This window comes from Stegostoma tigrinum, chromosome 15 (assembly GCF_030684315.1).
Source record: "Stegostoma tigrinum isolate sSteTig4 chromosome 15, sSteTig4.hap1, whole genome shotgun sequence".
Lineage (NCBI taxonomy): Eukaryota > Metazoa > Chordata > Chondrichthyes > Orectolobiformes > Stegostomatidae > Stegostoma > Stegostoma tigrinum.
The window spans coordinates 33,525,327-33,545,639 of NC_081368.1; the positions used below are offsets into that span (position 1 = coordinate 33,525,327).

General features: G+C 40.6%; 1 protein-coding gene across 2 annotated transcripts in view; it reads left to right on the forward strand.

Annotated features, from left to right (window-relative positions):
* LOC125458656 (uncharacterized protein C8orf48-like) overlaps positions 1–20,313 on the forward strand; it is an 84,320-nt gene that overhangs the window by 20,257 nt on the left and 43,750 nt on the right. For both annotated transcript variants that reach the window (XM_059651278.1, XM_048544082.2), the window contains exon 3: positions 8,974–9,123. In XM_059651278.1, the coding sequence (XP_059507261.1) occupies positions 8,974–9,123 (150 nt within the window). The remainder of the gene's footprint in view (positions 1–8,973; positions 9,124–20,313) is intronic.

Below are 20,313 nucleotides of genomic sequence, written 5' to 3' on the forward strand. Positions count from 1 at the left end.
CTATATGTTGGTGTGCCTGGCAGTGAGACTGTGGGTTTGTGGGGGACCCCTGGCTTGTGCATCTTGGGGAGTCCATAAAAGTGGGGTATGTTGGATACCTCTGGCTTCACTGGTTCCTAGACATAATGATAGAACATAAGAACAACGGGGAACTCCAGACTAGCGTATACAGAAAGACCACACATACAGCCCAGATACTTGATTACACCAGCAACCACCCCAACACCCATAAATGGAGCTGCATCAGGTCATTATTCAAACGGGCCACAACACACTGCAGCAACCCAGAATTGTGCAAAGCAGAACAAGAGCACTTATATGGAGTTTTTAAAGGGAATGTACATCCAAAAAGAACAATCCACTGTTAACTCCGCAACAGACCACAACAAGAAGACAAGACAGGGCCATACACTCTAGTCACCCTACCGTACATTACACGGAGATGACCACAAGACTACTCAGACCCCGAGGTATCTGGGTGGCCCACAAACCAACAAACCACCCTGCAACAGCTACGGATGAATATAAAGGATCCATACGCACAACAAATAAAACTGGGATAATATACAAAATACCATGCAAGGACTGCGAAAATCATTACATAGACTAAACTGGAAGAAAACTGACAATAAGAATACATGAACACCAACTAGCCACCAAGAGAGACAACCAATTCTCATTGATCTCAATACACACTGACAAAGAAGGACACAAATTCACCTGGGACAACATACCCTAATAGCACAAGCCAAACAGAGACATGCCAGGGAATTCCTGGAGGCCTGGCATTCTAATCAGAATTCCATCAACAAACACATTGAATTGGATACGATATATAAACTACTGAGAAACAGAACTGGAAGTAAAACAAACCACACCAGCAAACCGAAGCATATAAGTAAAAAGCAGGACAGAACACCAGCGTTTCACCGGATGCGCACTGACAATGGTACTTAGCAGATGATGAAATGTCTGTAATCAAACACACCGGCTCAATGAGCAGGTCTACAATCTCAAAGGAATAGAGTTTAAAAGTTGGGAAGTGTTGCTGCAACTGTATAAGGCATTAGTGAGACTTCACTCGGAGTATTAGGTACAATTTTAGTCCCCTAACTTGAGGAACGATGTAGTGTATTGGAGGCAGTTCAAAAGATGTTCGCTAGATTTATTCCAGGATGAAGGGTTCGTTTTATGAAATGAGATTGAACAATTTAGGCCAATATTCTGTAGCGTTTAGAAGAATGAGAGGAGATCTAATTGAAGTGCATAAAATGCCAAAGGAGGTTGGCAAAATAGATGTAGAGAAGATGTTTACTCTTATGGGGCAATGTAGAATGAGAGGCCATGGCTTTGGGATAAAGGTAGCAGATTTAAAACCGAGATGAGGAGAAATTACTTCTCAAATAGTCATGAATTGATGGAATTCACCACTCCGGAGGGAATGTTGAATAATTTTAAGGTGGAGATAGACAGATTTTCATTTAGTAATGCGTTGAAAGGTTATGGAGAATGGGCAACAAATTGGAGTTGAGGTCGTGATGAGAGCAGCTGTGATCATATTAAATGGCAGAGCAGGCTTGAGGGGCTGAATTGCTACTCCTTCTCCTAATTCTTATGTTTTTTTATCTACAAATTATACTGCAGCAAATCTGCAAGCCATCATCAACAGCACCTTCAGACCTGTGACCTATTTATTTCGACTAGAGAGACAAGTGTAGCAGATGCGAGGGACATTAATACTTACCTGAACCTCCTGAAGTTGCACGCTATGCCTACTTGGAATTGTATCGTTGCTGCTACAGAGTCATTGGCTCAAAATCCTGGCACATCCTTTCCATTTCCATCTAGCAAGTTCATTTGAGGGTAAAATAGTACATGTATTTGAGATAGAGAATGGATATTTATCTCTGCACATAATGAATGAATATAAATTACATGAAATGAAGAGACTCAAAGCAGCAGCATACTGCAACACTCTCAAAGGTAATTAGTGACAGGCCATAAATGCTAACATTTCCAATAATGTTCACGTTCAAGTGATGAATTTTTAAAAAAATTGATCTAACCAAGTTTCTATACGAGTTTGATGTAACTTCCTTGCTTTCCAATTCTATTTTTCCAGAAATGAATTCAACTGCTTGGTTTATATATTCTTGTTTGACAACATGAGTGCCAGCTGAGACATGTTAGGTCAATATAAAACATTGCTCCTGAGTTTGCAATCTATAAAACCAAGGTTTTAGAGCAGAGATCTCTTTGTTTTATGAGGCTGTGCTGTAAAAAATCTATGTTGCTGGGAGGCTGTCAATTATTCGTTTCCAAAGATTATCCAAGAGTGGGTGATCAATGAGGGAAATGGTTTTACTTTTTGTTTATACAGGTGAGAAAGCCTAATTTTTATTTCTGTATTTATTTTAATACTTGTCGCCTGTTCTTGGAGTCACTTAATCAGGTTATTATCTGGGCCAGGATGCCACAGTAAGTCTCCAAACAGTTTTTCTAAAAATTGTTTTTCCACGTATTGCTTTATTTTTCTTGTCACTTGTCTTTTAACAGAAAGTAACGGGATTTGACAGGCACATTTATAGGAGACATCCTACTTTTCAGCAGTATGTTGAATCTGTAAATGGTGGGTTGACAAGAATATAACTTTTAAAAGGGAGCTCGTATCTCAAATAATAAAGTTGATATTGAGCTTTTATTATAAAATGTTATTTAATACCTTTGTAAGAAGTGTAAAATTTACACACAACTTAATCATGTCTGTCAAAAATGTTTTACATATAAGAGCGCTGTTTTACCCACAGCTGCCCAGTGAGATTGCGAGACAGTTGGGTGACTCCAGACCAAACAGATTTTTAACTGCCTTCTGAAATGGCCTCTCAGTTATATCCAGTAGAAATGGCCTCAAAAAAGGAATTAAACCAAATGATTACAAGGCAACAGCTAAAGCTCCAGAAATGACACAGCTAAATCCTCCTTGCTATCATCAAGGGGCGAGTGTCAAAATTGGGAGAACTATCTCACAGACTAGATAAGCAATAGCCTAACATAGTCATTGTCATGAATCATTCATTTCAGACAATATCATTCACCATTTTTGCCTTACCGGTAAGACAGACCTAGCAGATGCACTTGCACAGTGGTATACAGTCAGGAATACCGTTATCCTAGGAGTCATCAAAATTGATTCTAGACCCCATGAAATCTCATTTCAGGTCAAACATGAGAAAGGAAATGTTCTTCTTATCACCATTTAGTGGGAGAAATGTACTCTTGAGTGGGTGATTTCAATGAGCATCCACCAGGAGTGGCTCAATAGCACCTTTAGTAACAAAACTCATCATGTCCTCGAGGTCAAAGTTGCTGGAATGGTTCTGTGGCATGTGGGGAAAAAAATTGACAAGGGGAAAAGTCTAATTAACCTCATCCCTATCAATCTGACTGTCACTGTTCTTTTTGTCTGTGAAGTACTGGTAAGGAGCTCGTATCTCAAATAATAAAGTTGATATTGAGCTTTTATTATAAAATGTTATTCAATACCTTTGTAAGAAGTGTAAAATTTACACACAACTTAATCATGTCTGTAAGCGTGACCACCTCACAGTTCTTGTGGAGTAAAGTCTGGGCTTTACATAGGGGAAACTCTCCCACATGTTGTGTGGCACCACTGTAGTGCTAAATGGGATAGATTTTCGTCAAATCTAGCAACTCGGAGAGGCCATCATAGAGACAGCATGGGTCAGCAGTACAATTACATTTAATCTCCACCTGTAACCTCATGGCCCAGCATACTACCCTTATCATTTTCTCCAAGCTGTGGACCAGCTCTGGCTTAACTGCAGGAAGGCATGTTGGGCAGCATCAGGTATACTGAAAAGTTGAATTATCAACCTGGTGAAGCTACAACACGGGACTACTAGTGTGCCAAACATCAGAAGCTTTAGGATCGAAGGTACAGTTCTGCTGATTGCTGCCTGAACCACTGCTTTTTGGATGTTCTAAGCACTGCATGTAACTAAGAAGGCTGTGTTCAGTACTTATGATACACTCATGGTATGCTCTTCCCAAGTTCTCAGAATGGATGTTTTTGCAACAGTATTGATGTTAAGTAGTGAAATCATTTCTCCACTTTAACAGTCTAGCTGCAACTATACCAGGCTTTAGACATTGATAAGGATATTCCCATCAACATCCCATGCATCAGCTTTTTTGCAACAGTCACTGAGTGACTGATATACTTTTGGGGCATCATCCATTTAAAATAAGGCTTTGTAAGATTTTGGTTAATTTTAAGTGGTTCTAATGCCATGCTGGCCCAGTGTTAACTACAGCTGATGCTGTTAACCCTAGGACAGTTGTTTTATAGTATGAGCATGGACATTCAAAGAGTAATAATGCTTTCAGGTTTGCAAGTTGCATTTTTGCTGTCTTTGATCTTGCGCTCCCACGCTGAGCTAGACACTCAAGCAAGGTATTTGATTGATGCACATATTTGCACCCCGTAAGAAGTTTAGTCCTTCAGATGAAGAGGGAAGGAAATGGGGACAAAGTAAATGCAGTGATTTTGCTTTCTATTCTTAATTGATACTTCTCAAGTGCTGATACATAAGAATCAAATTTGTAATATATACCGAGCCTGAGGGAATGAGAATGTTGAATTAACATCCACATCTTTGCATCAATGACTATCACAGCAAGTGACATTTTTCTTCCTAAAGCAGACACACTCAGTGCTCTGGAAATTTTCAGAAATGAAGAGATTAACATAATAAAGTTGGACTTCTTAAAATTCTTTCTCGGAATGCGTGTGGTAGTATGTATTTCCCATCCCCAATTCCCTTGAGAAGGTGGTAGTGAGATGCCTTCTTGCACCTCTGCCGTCTGTGTGGTGAATTTACACTCACAGAGCTGTTTGGAAAGGAGTGCCAGGATTTTGACTGAGTGAGATTGAAGAAATGATGACAGAGATCCATGTCAACAGGGAAACTTGTAGATGGTTTCATTTGCTGCCATCTTTCTTCAAGATGATGGATGATCATGCGTTTGGAAGGTTGTGCTGAGGAAACCTTAGTGAGTTTCTGCAGTGCACACAATGCCTAACTTTCGTATCAGCTAACAGTTTAGTCTAACTGGGTCAAACTTTCAGTTCTAATTTGCTTTTTATTAGTCACAAAATTTATTGTAAATTCTACCTGCTGCTTAAGTGGGATCTCAGCTTGGTTCCCACAGTTTCTGGATTACTGGTCCACCGACATTACCACTACACTGTCAATTTTCTGTTCTTGCTGATAAAAGCACAATGCAATAAGTTAATATGGAAACAATTTATAGTGGCAAAGAATTAAAAAGAAAATAATTATTTTAAAGTGCTGAGAGTAAAAAATGGGACTGATCCACCTTTTCCTGATTTTTTTTTCATCTCATGAAACGACAAAATGTTGAACTGTATGCTTAAGCTTTACAAAACCTTGGTTAAACCACACTTGGAATGTTGTGTTCAGTTCTGGTCACCTCATTATAGGAAGGATATGGAACCTTTAGAGAGGGGGCAGAGATTTACCAGGATATTGCCTGGACTGGAGGGCAGGTCATATGAGGAAGGGTTGATTAAGCTGAGGCTTTTCTCATTGGAATGAAGATGGATGAGAGGAGGCATAATGTTAAGGTGATTGGAGGAAGGTATAGGGGAGATGTCAGAGGTAGGTTCCTCACACACACAGAGTGGTGGGTGTGTGGAATGCGCTGCCGGCAGTGGTAGTGGAGTCAGATAGTTTAGAGACTTTTAAGCAACTCTTGGATAAGCACGTGAAGGATAGTAAAATGTAGGGAATGCGGGGTAGTTTGATCTTAGTAGAATAATAGGTCGTCACAACATCGTGGGCCGAAGGGCCGGTACTGTGTTATGCTGTTCTATGTTCTGTGTTCTATATCCTGAGAAACATGAGCACAGAATTTGCTGTCATCTAATATTATTGGGTTTTCAGTATGTTTGAATTTGCTGGACCCTTCCAGAGGATCCAAATCAAAGAATCTTCACAGTAAGGACTGTGATTCTGTGGAGAGTGCGATGTGTGATCAGTACAAAAAATGCAGAATGTTCCTTTCAGTAGCTTCAAGTTGCCTACAGAAAGAAATAAGATTTAGTCAATTCTGTTATTAGAAATTTTTTACAATAAAGATTGTGAAATGTGGAACTTTCTTGCATCAACTTTTCATCTATTAACTGGAAATTTGAATTTGTTCTTAAACATTGCTAGTCTTGACAGACGTTAGCAACATTAACTCAGAACAGTTAATTCACCAGGGAACAGGAACTGAATAAGGCAGCATCCTGTTTCTGTAATCCTGACATAATTATTTATTTTCCCCCTTCTATCCCAACTTCCAAATAAATGTCTTCAAATTACTACAGTTATGAGGTTTGTGAATTCATTGTGTTTTGGAATTTCATTCATCCGAAATTTGAAAATAATGAGGCTCGTGACCTGATTCAAAATTTACCTACTAGTAAATCTCAATGGTTCGATTAATACAGATCAACAAAAGGGTTATATTGTTTCACTGGGAAGAAGATACAACTTATTTATGCTTGGAGGCAATGGCAGCAACTTGTGTATTAACAGTGCGAGAGTCTGAGTCTCCACAATTCCTAGAAAGATATAGGAAATATTGATTTATAAACAGTTGCGCTACAAACTGTACAGTTACTTCCAAAATGAAAGGCATTCAGAGCCAAAATAGCTAATCAGCATTTCAACCCGGATGCAGATTTATTCTGTTTCATGTTGCTATGGGAAAGAGATCAGATTACAGGTTTTTTGGGAACACAGAGGATATCACAGACAGACATTAGCTTTATGTGAGCAACGGAGCAAAGAGATTCCTGGGCTTTGTAAATTATCACTGCAGACATGGGAGAGCCTGTCTGTAGTCAAGGACACATCATGTAACCATCAAAGAATTCAAGGAGATTCAAACTGGAATGAATAGAGGGAAGATAACAAAGTGTGTAGCTGGATGAACACAGCAGGCCAAGCAGCATCTCAGGAGCACAAAAGCTGACGTTTCGGGCCAAGACCCTTCATCAGAGAGGGGGATGGGGAGAGGGTTCTGAAATAAATAGGGAGAGACGGGGAGGCGGACTGAAGATGGATAGAGGAGAAGATAGGTGGAGAGGACAGTATAGGTGGGGAGGGGATAGATCAGTCCGGGGAGGACGGACAGGTCAAGGAGGCAGGATGAGGTTGGTATGTGGGAAATAGCTTGTCCCCTCCCCCCACTGCATCACAAAACCAGCCCAGCTCGTCCCACCTCCCTAACCTGTTCTTCCTCTCACCTATCCCCTCCTCCCACCTCAAGCCGCACCTCCATTTCCCACCTGCCAACCTTATCCTGCCTCCTTGACCTGTCCATCCACCCTGGACTGACCTATCCCCTCCCCACCTATACTTTCCTCTCCACCTATCTTCTCCTCTATCCATCTTCGATCCGCCTCCCCCTCTCTCCCTATTTATTTCAGAACCCTCTCCCCAGCCCCCTCTCTGATGAAGGGTCTAGGCCCAAAACGTCAGCTTTTGTGGTCCTGAGATGCTGCTTGGCCTGCTGTGTTCATCCAGCTATATACTTTGTTATCTTGGATCCTCCAGCATCTGCAGTTCCCATTATCTCTGAATAGAGGGAAGAATCATTGGGATGGGTTTCAGTGCTGGCAATCAATTTAGGAGATTCCATGAAAACCAAACTAAGGGAAGTACCTGGAGGCAGTCATTCAAAAATACTCTTCAACTAGGTGGAAAAATGCAAATCTATTCAGTACTGGGAGCAATTGTTATCTCTTTGCGATAAGGACTGTGATTCTATGAAGAGTGCGATGTGTGATCAGTACAGAAAATGCAGAATGTTCCTTTCAGTAGCTTCAAGTATAAGTTGACGACAGAAAGAAATAAGGTTTAGTAAATTCTGGTATTAGAAATTTTTTACAATAAAGATTGTGAAATGTGGAACCTTCTTGCATCAACTTTTCAGCTATTAACTGGAAATTTGAATTTGTTCTTAAACATTGTTAGTCTTGACAGACATTAGCAACATTAACTCAGAACAGTTAATTCACTAGGGAACAGGAACTGAATATGGCAGCATCCTGTTATTTCTGCCTCTGGCCTACAGAGTAATGTTTTTATCCATTCAGCTATTGGTAGAGCTCCAAGATCAATATTAGCTTTTGGTTGGGTAATACTTTATATTTCATTATTAGAACTGCAACTCATGTACTCTTGCTTTCACGAATTTTCCACCTCTGCAGCTACTAATACTGAAAACGTCAACACATTTTGTCATTTCCAGTCTCCATTTCTCCTTTTTTTCTTTGCTTCTTGATTCCAACCATCTAAAACTCGACTACTCTGCATGGAGACTCATACACTTAACACCCCCTTTTTCACTAATTCACAGTATTGCTCTGTTCCGTGATGTATCAAGAATGAAATCCTTCATCTTATTCAACATTTACCTCTCTAGGCCTTGCTACAGTCAGCTTCTGTAACATTCATCATTGGTGTATCCCATTCCATGCCTTCAATTCCTCTGACACTAACCCTCCGTATCTTGCTTCGCAACAGAATATTCAGCCATTTCAATCTTACACTTTCAAAACTCCCTCCCTAAACCCTGCTGTTTCGCAACCTGTTTCCTGATAGTTCAAGATCAGCTCATCTTTATCCATATTTTTGGTTATTTAGTCTAACTCCCTACAAAGGGTCAACGCTTGTCAAGGCATTTCAAAAGAAAAAGACTTATTTTTCCTTGTTAAAGTTGCCTCATGTATGGAAATTATTGCTACAAGAATAGTCCTTTGGAAACACCAGCAGAATAATAAAGCCTCAGCTGCGTATTTTCGAAAAGTGATATTATTTTTAAAAGATTGCAAGCATTTTAAATACTTATTTTTAAAGTAACTATTGATGTTCTTAGAAATGAAAGAAGAATTTGAATGCTGTGAAGACCCTGAAGATTTGCGAGCAAAACAAAAATTTATAGAAAAGTGTCTTGATATGTTGAACAAAAACAAGTTTGTCTCTTCTCCACACCATGTAAAAGAACAGTATATGGTTTTCTGTAAAGGTAAGACATGTGAAAAAAATTTGTTTAAACTTATAATTTCAACCTGTTTGGTAATGCTAATTTAATTTAGCATGCAACTTAACTAATAATATTCAGGAATGAAGAATGTAATGTTTACTATTCTTTATGAGTTTTGTTCTCATGGAAGTGAAGGATGATAATCCATTTTAAAAGCCAATATCTTTATTCGGTTTGCTCAGATTAGGTGCATGTTGTTACTAGCATTGTGAATTGTCCACTGCTCCTTTTCAGTAAGAACTAGATTGAGCTGGCCTCAAATTCCATTCATATTTGTTAAAAAGAGAATAATCCTACTTCATACTGGATTGGGATTGATAAATAGCCAAGGTCCACATTATTTCACCAATCGATTCCTCCAAACAGTGTTAAGTCTGGGATTTAGCAATCTAAGTGTCACTGGTTTACGTAAGTAAAACTTTGACTTCTTTGAAGTTATCTTGAGACATTCTTTTGAAGCATCATAATTTCCTGAGTAGAACATTGGCACGTCAAATGACTGTTAAGACTAAAATTTTAAACATTTTGCAAATGACCTCAACCCACTCCACTTGTTCCATTTCCATTATTAATAGAGGTGGGACAAGAGGCAATCTTGCAGAGGATGGTACTGTTGAGAGCCAGAAGGATTGTGTTGCTTCCCTTAGATCCAAACTCCCAATATATGGCCTTTCTCCTTATAAAGACATCTTGGTTGAATTGGGCCTCCTGCCCCTGATCCTCCTCCCACCCCATGATTAGATATCCACCTCCTGGCATGGGAATTAAACCTTCTCCATTTCCAAGATCAATGATTGAATGCATCAAGTATCCCAGGATCACGCACGAATTTGCAGATTTAGGATTTGGACCGGCCTTGTCCTTTAGTTTACTCTGGAGTCCTTCTCGATTGCCTGGATGACAGGCCCATCAGTCAGGCTGACTTCCTGATAGAAGGATGAAAAATATGCATGAGAAACCTTCCCTTGGAAATCTTGCCCCACCTACATAATCTAATGATTACTATAAGGGTTTGTGGCCATTGTTCCCTAACTGTAAATTAAATAGAGGATTTTATTATTTAAAATAACTGTAAAGTTTCAAATAGTCAAGTTAAATACCTAGAAAATAGTTGTGGTGTAGTAACATACTGAGACCATGTTACACTGCACATTGTGACAACCCCAAAGCAAGATTAGTTCTTTATTTAGTGTTCCTGTTGGTGGAATAGGCTGAACAGATTTTGAAAGTTCTTTGATATCCATCATTTTTAAGGCATTTGCACAACTCCTTTCTGGTTTTCTACTCCTCAAAGTCATTTGTCATTTCCCAGCCTGAAGGCAGAGCTGTCATCATCTCATAGGGGAATGTTAGGAGGGTATTAACTGGTGCAGAATCTGTCAGATTTCTTAAAAGGAAAGGAAGTTGCATTTTTATTGTCTAAATTTAATTTCTTCCTGTGTGTAAAATGTTGAGATATAAATAACAAAAACAGCCAGAGGAAATTAGAGCACTTGTTAAGCGGGTTGTCAGTTTCTTATTTAGAAAAGTCCTCAATAAGTTGGTTGAAATTTGTGATTTTCTCAGTGCAGAAATAATTTGAAGTTCACTCGTATCTATTCACATCTACTGTAAGTTTGTGATCTGAATATGCTGTCAGTTTCTGAGACTTTGCCAGTTTCGGTAAATCTCTGATTTGTCAGATGGCTTCTGAGCTGTCATATTACTGGATGTGAGTTTGCTCGCTGAGCTGGAAGGTTAGTTTTCAGACGTTTTGTCACCATTCTAGGTAACATCATTAGTGAGCCTCCGGTCAAGTGCTGGTGTTATGTCCCACTTTCTATTTATCTGTTTAGGTTTCCTTGGGTTGATGATGTCATTTCCTGCATTGGTGATGTCATTTCTTGTTCTTTTTCTCAGAGGATGGTAGATTGGCTCCAAATCAATGTGTTTGTTGATGGAGTTCCAGTTGGAATGCCATGGTTCTTGGAATTCTCGTGCATGTCTCTGTTTGGTTTGTCCCAGGATGGATGAGTTGTCCCAATCAAAGTGGTGTCCTTCCTCATCTGTATGTAAGGATACGAGTGATAGTGGGTCATGTCGTTTTGTGGCTAGCTGATGTTCATGTGTCCTGGTGGCTAGCTTTCTGCCTGTTTGTCCAATGTAGTGTTTGCAACAGTTCTTGCAAGGTATTTTGTAGAAGACATTTGTTTTGCTCGTTGTCTGTATAGGGTCTTTTAAGTTCATTAGCTGCTGTTTTAGTGCGTTGTTTTGTGGGCTACCATGATGCCAAGAGGTCCGAGTAGTCTGGCAGTCGTTTCCGAAATGTCTTTGATGTAGGGGAGAGTGGTTATGGTTTCTGGGCCCATTTTGTCTGTTTGTTTGGGTTTTTGTCATATTACCTCCAGAAGCCACAATTCTACTATTACTCTGACACAGCTGGCCAAGTCTAAGAGTCCTCCATAAAGCTGTCAATATTAAACAGTGTTAGAGCTTGTTGTGTCACAGCCTGTGACGTCAGAGCTCTGTGACGTCAGAGCTCTATTTCAGAGCCCTGATATATTGGATCCTGGTTTCACAACTGTTTGTCCTAATCTCATAGAAACATAGAAAATAAGAGAATGAGGAGGCCATTTGGCCCTTAAAGCCTGCTCTGCCATTCTTCATGATCATGTCTGATCATCCAACTGTACTAACTAATCCTGTTTTCTCCCCATAACCCCAAAGTGCTGTATCTTGTCACCTGTTGAATACAATGTTTTGGCATCAACTACTCCCTGTGTTGTGAATTCCACAGGCTCACCACTCTTTGGGTGAAGAACTATCTCCTGATCTCCATCCTAAATCGCCTACCCCAAATCCTCATACTGTGATCCCTGGTTCTGGACACACCTACCATCGAGAACATCCTCCCTGCTTCTACCCTGTCCAGACGTGTTAGAATTTTGTCAGTCTCCATGAGATCCCCTGTCAGTCGTCTGAACTTGAGTGAAAAAAATCCTAATCTAGTCCACCTCTCCTTCTTCATCAGACCCACCATCCCTGGAATCAGCCTGGTAAACCTTCACTGCACTCCCTCTAGAACAAGAGCATCCTTCCTCAGAAAAGGAGACCAAAACTGCACACAATATTCTAGGTGTGACCTCATCAAGGCCCTGTATACCTGCAACCACACATCCCTGTTCTTGTACTCAAAACCTCACGCAATGAAGGCCAACATACCATTTGCCTTCTTTACCACCTGTATGCTTACCTTCAGTGACTGGTGCAAAAGGAGGTCCAGGTCCTGCTGTACACCCCCGTCTCCCAATTTACAGCCATTTAGTTAGTAATCTGCCTTCTTGTTTTTGCTTCCAAAGTGAATAACCTCACATTTATGCAAATTATACTGCATCTGCCATTGATTTGCCCACTCACCCAGCGTGCTGAGATCATGCTGAATGATCCCTGCATCTTCATCACAGTTCACCATCCCACCCAACTTGGTATCATCTGCAAATTTGGAGATGGCACATTTTCTTCACTTATCCAAATCATATTGTGAATATCTGCGGTCTCAGCACTGATCCCGGTGACACCCCACCAGTTACTGTTTGCCAGTTTGAAAAGGAGCTGTTAACTCCTATTGTTTTTTTCCTCTCTGCCAACCAGTTTCCTATCCATGACAATACACTTCCCTCAATCCCATGCATTTTAATCTTGCACATTAATCTGTAATCTGGGACTTTTGTCAAACATTTTCTGAAAGTCCAAATATATTACATCGACTGACTCCCCCTTGTCAACTGTACTAGTTACATCTTTGTAGAATTCCAACTGATTTGTCAAGCGTGATTTCCCCTTCATAATCCATGCTGACTCTGTCCGATCCTGCTGCTGCTTTCTAAATGTTGAAAAGTTTCTTGTTGGAGCCTCATTTCAGTCTGATGCCAGAAAAACTGACAGGTTTTGATGCTTGAGCTGATGTCAGGACATTATGACAAGCCTCCATGTGAGGACTGAGCCATGGCCTGATATTAAGGGCTGAAGTCTGAGTGTACAAAACCAGCTTCTGCTTATTTCTTATGCTTGGGAATATATTTACATGTTTCTTTCTTTAAAATTTGTTCTTCCGATGTGGCTGTTTCTGGCAAGGCCAACAAATTTCACTCATCCATAAGTGTCCCTGAGCTGATGTTGACGAGCTTTCTACAATTAAATGGCTTGGTAGGCTATTTCATAGGGTAGTGAAGAGCCAGCTACATTGCTGTGGGTCTGGAGTCACATTTGGATAGGCTGGGTATGAATGGTAGATTTCTTTCCCTGAAAGATATTAGTGAACTGCACTGTTTGGTTTTAACACAATCCAGCACATCCATGATTGTGATTAATAGGACTAGCATTTTATTTCAGATTTATTAATTAGTTAAAATTAAATTCGTCCACCAGGTATGCTGGGATTTGAATTTTTGTCACCAAAACATTCATTCAGGCCTTTAGGTTCCTTGTCCAACAACTTAATCGTTTGGTGTTAATTACATAAATTATTAAACCTCTGTGAAATTGAGTTTGATATTATGATAGTTTTGTGGGCTTGAAATTTCTAATGGGCAGTATAGCAATAAAAGCCAGTAATGTGGCCCACCTGATATTGTTACTAGAATGAGTAACAAAGAAGCTAAAAGAAGGCGGGTGATGTGATAGCACCCAGGAGGATGTTCTACCCCCTTGAGTATCGTCCAAAAGCAGGTGAGTGTTTCATAACAAGAGTTTGGACTGACATTAAAAGGAGAGATCTGGCATCTGTAATCTAATAGCAAAACTTATTGGCCTGACATGGAGGGAAGTCTAACAGTAGTGAGTGGCCAGAGGTAGTAAGCCATATGTCATTTTGGATTCTTTTATAGCATCAGACCTGTCAGACTGTGATCTGGATATGTTTTTGCTGAGGGCTGTCATATTTGACTAAGCTACATAATGGTATTGTACAGTAATCTAAGGGTTGATCTGCAGATTGGGCAAAATGCTGAACACATTTAAAGTGTTGGATGAAATGCAATGTCAGATATAATTTCATATTGATAAATGTCAAATATTGCATATAGGGAAAATACTTTGAATTATATTCAAACAGTTCAGGATGAAGTAGAAAGCATTCTCGCATTTTAGTAGAAAACATTTATATATTCAAATACTGCCAAGTAGCAATAAAAAGATAAAACAACAATGCTTAATTTAGAGGCATTAAGAACTGCCGATGCTGGAGTCAGAGTTAACACAGTGTGGAACTGGAGGAACACAGCAGGCCAGGCAGCATCAGAGGAGCAGGAAAGTTGACGTTTCGTGTCGGTTTCTGAAGAAGCGCCCTGACCCAAAATGTCAACTTGCCTGCTCCTATGATACTGCCTGGCCTGTTGTGTTCCTCCAGCTCCACATTGTGCTTAATTTACAACTGGTTTTGAATTGCTTGGTGCATCTGACCAGATCAGGTATGGGTACAGATTTTCATCAGTGGATTGCTGCTTAGCTTCTACCTTTCCCCTGCCCAGTGTTGCTCCACATTTTTCACCGGGTCTGAGCCCAGCTGCTCCAGAAGGTGTTAAGCCAATCAGTATAGAGTTTGATTGGCCTTAGTATCACTACAAGTTTCTCACCTCACACTGAGGAAATGTGACCACCCTTTGGACCCCCTATCTCATCACTCACATCAACAAAAGCCATTTCCTTTCTGTGAATATCTGTCAATTTGAGTTGACCTGTTTGTACAGGGCATGTGAGGACTGATGCAGGTGTTTTTGGGAATGTTACACATCACTGTCCCGTACTGGTATTCCTTGAGTGATGTTGTGACCATTTATTTAGTATTTAGCCTCCACCCTGTAGGTAGACCTACTGATGTTGGTTGTCAGGCTCCGAGCCTCAAGGTTACAGTTTAGATTAATGTTTGTCGTGAATCCACGGAGTGCATGTTCATTTGAATAGAGCAGACATGGACATACAATGGTCTGATTGGTTTGTTCACAGTTTCTCAAAAGAGTTCCCCACTAGCATGTCCTCCTCCTTGTCTGTTTTTTGTAGAATGTCCATATTCCCTCCTGTCTCGCCCTGAAGGCAATAGGTCGGTCATGGATCAGTTCTCCTTTCGTTTGAATACTCAAGGCTGATCCAGGCTTACGTTTGTACTTCCCCATTCCTAGGCCCAGGACTGCCCAGGCCTGGGGCAGGTGCAACGTTTGTAGGGAAGAGCACCACTCTGGGAATTGAAATTCTGATAGATCCACTGTCACAGACATCACCTGGTAATGGATGTTGTCAAACAGGATCTTGCCTGTGGGTTTTAATACAAGTCTGTACTCTGGACCAGGGTGATGTTTTGGGGTCCAGCTTTAGCTAACTTCCCATTCTAGTGCCTGTAAGTCTGAGATGTGACACGCTAAGCACATTTGATCCTTCCAATACTACAGGAGATAGGTCAAGCATTTTTCGTGGCTTAACTCTAGAGTTTCCCACACTTTGTCTTCAACCTCTATGATCCGTTCTACTCTTCCGAGTATTGGCTTAATTATTGGTTCTCATTCATTCCCTTGGGGTCTTAGCTTTCGCATGGGGCAGCTGCCCTCTTAACTGGCTCAAAAGGAATCAACTAACACAAAACAACAGAACGAAACAAATGAAACCCCAGGTTTATGGTTCGTACTCAAGAAGTTAAACCATTTCTAATCGAGGCCCCACACTGGGTGCCAAAAATGTAAGTTTTGTTTTTGTACGGTCTGATCTCCTTGCTTACTTGATGGGATTCATTTAACAGTAATAAAGAGACCTAGTTTACCATGAGACGTGGTTTATTATTATTGGAACACAAAATAGACATATATATGTTTATAAAACCAGTTTTTCCCTCTAATATCCAAGCAACCTTACAGTTCTTAAATGCCCATGCCCACACACGAGATTAAAATCTGCTTTGGGAGCATGAGATATTAAAAAGTGTACACTGTCTAGATTACAGCTGATCAAACTGGAGCTGAGGCTGTTCTTCCTTCTCCCAAAGTCCTCTCTCTTGGCCCTCATGTTCAGTGGAGTGTGCCTCTAATCAGTGAGACCAAGCAGATTCTTGGAGAATCTTTTGTAGAGCATCTGTGCTCTGTATGTGACAAACAACAACTCCTTCCAGTAGTGAAAATTTATAACTCACTGTCCCACTCCCGGGTGACATGTCCATTCTAGGCCTCCTTCAGTACCACAATGACACCACCCGCAAACTGGAGCACCACCTCATATTCTGCTCCGGGAACCTACAGCCCAATGGCCTAAAAGTGCATTTTACCAATTTCAAAATCTCTCTACCCCTTGCCTCATTCCATGACCAACCCTCCCTCTTATTCCACCTCGTTGATCTGACACAACCTTCCTCTTGTCCGCTTCTCCTATCTCACTGACCAATTCCCATCACTCCCTACCTGCACTCACCTATCACCATCCTACCTACCTTCCCTAGCCCCACCCCTCCTCTCTATTTACTTCTGAGCTCCCCTATGTATCCCCGTTTCTGAAGAAGAGTCCCAACCCTAAACGTCAGCTTTCCTGCTCCTCTGATGCTGTTTGGCCTGCTGTGTTCCTCCAGCTCCACACTGCGTTATCCCTGACTGCACCATCGGCAGTTCTTACTATCCTCAAAGCAGCCCTCCTGATTGGCAACATATCCACAGATTCTCAGAAGCAGTGGCGTGTTCTACCCAAAAAATGCACTACAGACATTCACCAAAGATCCCCAGTCAACACATTCCAAGTGCATGATCACTTCCATCTAGAAGGACAAGGACAGCAGCTATATAGGAACAACACCACCTTCAAATTCCACACCAAGCTACTCACCTGACTTGGAAATATATTGATGTTCCTTCACTGTGGTTTGATCAAAACTCTGGAATTCTCTCCCTAATAACATTGGTCAACCCACGGCAGGTAGGCTGCAACAGTTCAAGAAGACAGCTCATTATCACCTTCTCATGGGCAACTAGGGACAGACAATAAATGCTGGCTAGCCAGCATGCCCACATCCTAGGAGTAAATAAAAAAAATAGCAAGACCTTCACTTACCTCCCTTTAGACTGAGCCAATGGGACACAGTTGTGAGTCCTGCCCCTCAGTTTCAGCGGTCATCGTTCAAACTCACTTTTCTGCTGATTTTTTCCAAAATTCTCTCTCTTTTCTATCTTCTGCTTTTTCCACTCTTTTCATTTCCCCGTCTTTCTTTCTCTGTCCCGTTTTCTTGACGTTCTCATTTCCTCTGCTCCAATTTTATTATCCCTATTGAGGATCTACTTTTTAATTGTCTTTATTTTTCACTTGTAAAGTGTTGGCAACTTCTTTTTAAAATTTTGGGTTTCCTTTCTTTCATGTGAAATATTTATCCTCAGTACCTGGTTAAACCTTTTAACTATTTGAGGGACAGAACTTTTAGTAACTTGCCCTAATTCTGTTATGAACATGCTGGCAACAAAATGCAGTTATTTCTTTACTGTAGCAATGATACCTACAGTAGGCGCTTGCTCTTTTCAAATAAATAGTTGAATTCAAAGTGGCAGTCTACCTATTTTATTTCCTTCATTTTGCCTGTGAGTTACAATCGTGGACTTGAGCCTCTGATTTGTTACTACCAGATCCCCCCCACAGTGAGGTTCCCCAATTTGTTCTAGTTTCAGGAAGGATACCGTAGATATTTTAGCTCCTGGGTAAGAAGGGATGAACTGGCTCCCCTTCTTTATTCACCCATTTCTTCAGCTGGCCACAAAAAGATTAATTTACAAAACGATCTCTTGAGGATATTTTCCTCTTACGCTAAATGAATTTGTTTTAAAAGCAACCAATGTAACCAGGCTTCTTGAGTTTGCAAAAAGTGAGTTTATTAGTTACTAAACAGAAGAATAAATGATAACACAACACACATGCACACAGGTCAAGATTAAGAAATTCCCAAAGAGAATATATAGGCTTTAAAGTATGGTATATAAATTAATTTCTGAGTCACTCGTGTCGATAGTAGAACAATCATTGGTTGGAAAGTTGTTGAAGGGAATCCTGAGGGACAGGATTTACATGTAGTTGGAAAAGCAATGACTGATTAGGGATAGTCAACATGCGTGTGGGAAATGGTGACTTACTAACTTGTTTGAGCTTTCTGAAGAAGTAATGATGATTAATGAGGGCAGAGAGATGGACGTGATCTTTGTGAACGTCAATAAGGCGTTTGATAAGGTTCCTCATAGTAAACTTGTTTGCAAGGTTAGATCACGTGGAATGGAGGGAGAACTAGCTATCTGGACACAGAACTGGCTCAAAGGTAGAAGACAGAGGGTGGTGGTGGAGGGTTGCTTTTTAGACTGGAGGCCTGTGACCAGTGGTGTGCCATGAGAATCAGTCACGGGTCCACTGCTTTTCATCATTTATGTGAATGATTTGGATGTGAACATAGGAGGTATGGTTTGTAAGTTTGCAAGTCACACTAAAATTGAAGGTGTAGTCAGACAGTGAAGAAGGTTACCTCAGAGTACAACAGGATCTTGATCAGATGGACCAATAGGCTGAGGGTGGCAGATGGAGTTTATTTTAGGTACATATGAGGTGTTGCATTTTGGAAAGGCAAATTAGGGCAGGATTTATACACTTAATGATCATGTCCTGGGGAGTACTGTTGAACAAAGAGACCATGGAGCATAGTTCTGTGGAGTCACATGTATATTGGATAGCGAAGAAGGTGTTTGGCAGGCTTGCTTTTATTGGTCAGTGCATTGAGTTGGGAAGACATGTTGCAGCTGTACAGGACATTGGTTTGGCCATCATTGGAATACTGCATACACTTCTGGTCTCTCTGCTGTAGGAAGGATATTGTGAAACTTGAAAGAGTTCAGAAAAGATTTACAAGGATGTGGCCAGGGTTGGAGGGTTGAAACTATAGGGAGAGGCTGAATAGGCTGGGATCATTTTCCCTGGAATGTTGGAGGCTGAGGGGTGACCTTACAGAGGTTTATAAAATCATGAGGGGCATGGAGAGGGTGAATAGACAAAGTCTTTTCACTGGGATTGGGGAGCCCTAAACTAGATGGCATAGATTTAAAGGGAGAGGGGAACGATTCAAAAGGGACCTAAGGGACAACTTTTTCATGCAGAGGGTGGTGCGTGTATGGAATGAGTTACCAGACGAAGTGGTGGAGGCTAGTGCAGTTGCAACATTTAAAAGGCATGTGGATGGGTATATGAATAGGAAGTGTTTAGAGCGATGTGGACTAAATGCTGGCCAATGGGACCAGATTTATTTGGGCTATCTGGTCAGCATGAGTAAGTTGGTTCAAAGTGTCTATTTCCATGCTGTATATCTCTATGACTTTATGACTCTAATTGCAACCATTACACTGGGTATTACTGTAGTTTTGATGTTGTTGTTAAATAATCAATTTTGAGATTCTTGGCTTTGCAGGTCGACTGAAAGTCTTTGCCCAGGTTCCTTTCAACAGGTTGCCCTGCAGGGCTCAGAGTGAGAGAATGTATTTTCACTATTTTTACCTGCAGTATGGGTGTTTTATTGGTAGTTCTATAAACTGTTACCTTCAAACCCACGAGGATGTCAGTCACTAAGATAGAAAAGGGTTGAAACTCACTTTTAAAATCCATTTTTGCATAACCCCAGAAGGATAAAAAATATAGACTTGTCTTCAGAAGAAGGCTTCATGCTGAGAATGGATTGGGTAGTCAGCCTTTTGTTGTCTCTTCTTTTTTCATCTTTCCTTTTGAAGTTTCTCTGACCCCGTATACAATGTGACATTTCAGTATTTTCCTATGGATAGCCACTGAATTTACATCTGCAGTCACCCTGACTGTATCAGTTCTCTTTTAAAATAGACATGTTGGAATTGAAGTTTGATATGCCAAAAGGTGATCCACATTCTGGTCTCTAGTCATTACAATATCTTCGGTCGTATGTTTGGTCCTCAAAGTGCACTGGACGCTTTCAAGTTCTGTAGACTGAATAGGAGTTACAAAACTATTCCTTGACATCAGAAAAAAAATGTTATGGATGAGAAACTGGAGGAACTTACATTGGTGAGCAGATACTACAGAGATACAAAAGTGTAAAGATGTAGCAAGATAGATTAAACACTGCTTGAAACTAAATTATGACAATTTAAACATGCAAAAAGTAAACCTAGATGTCAG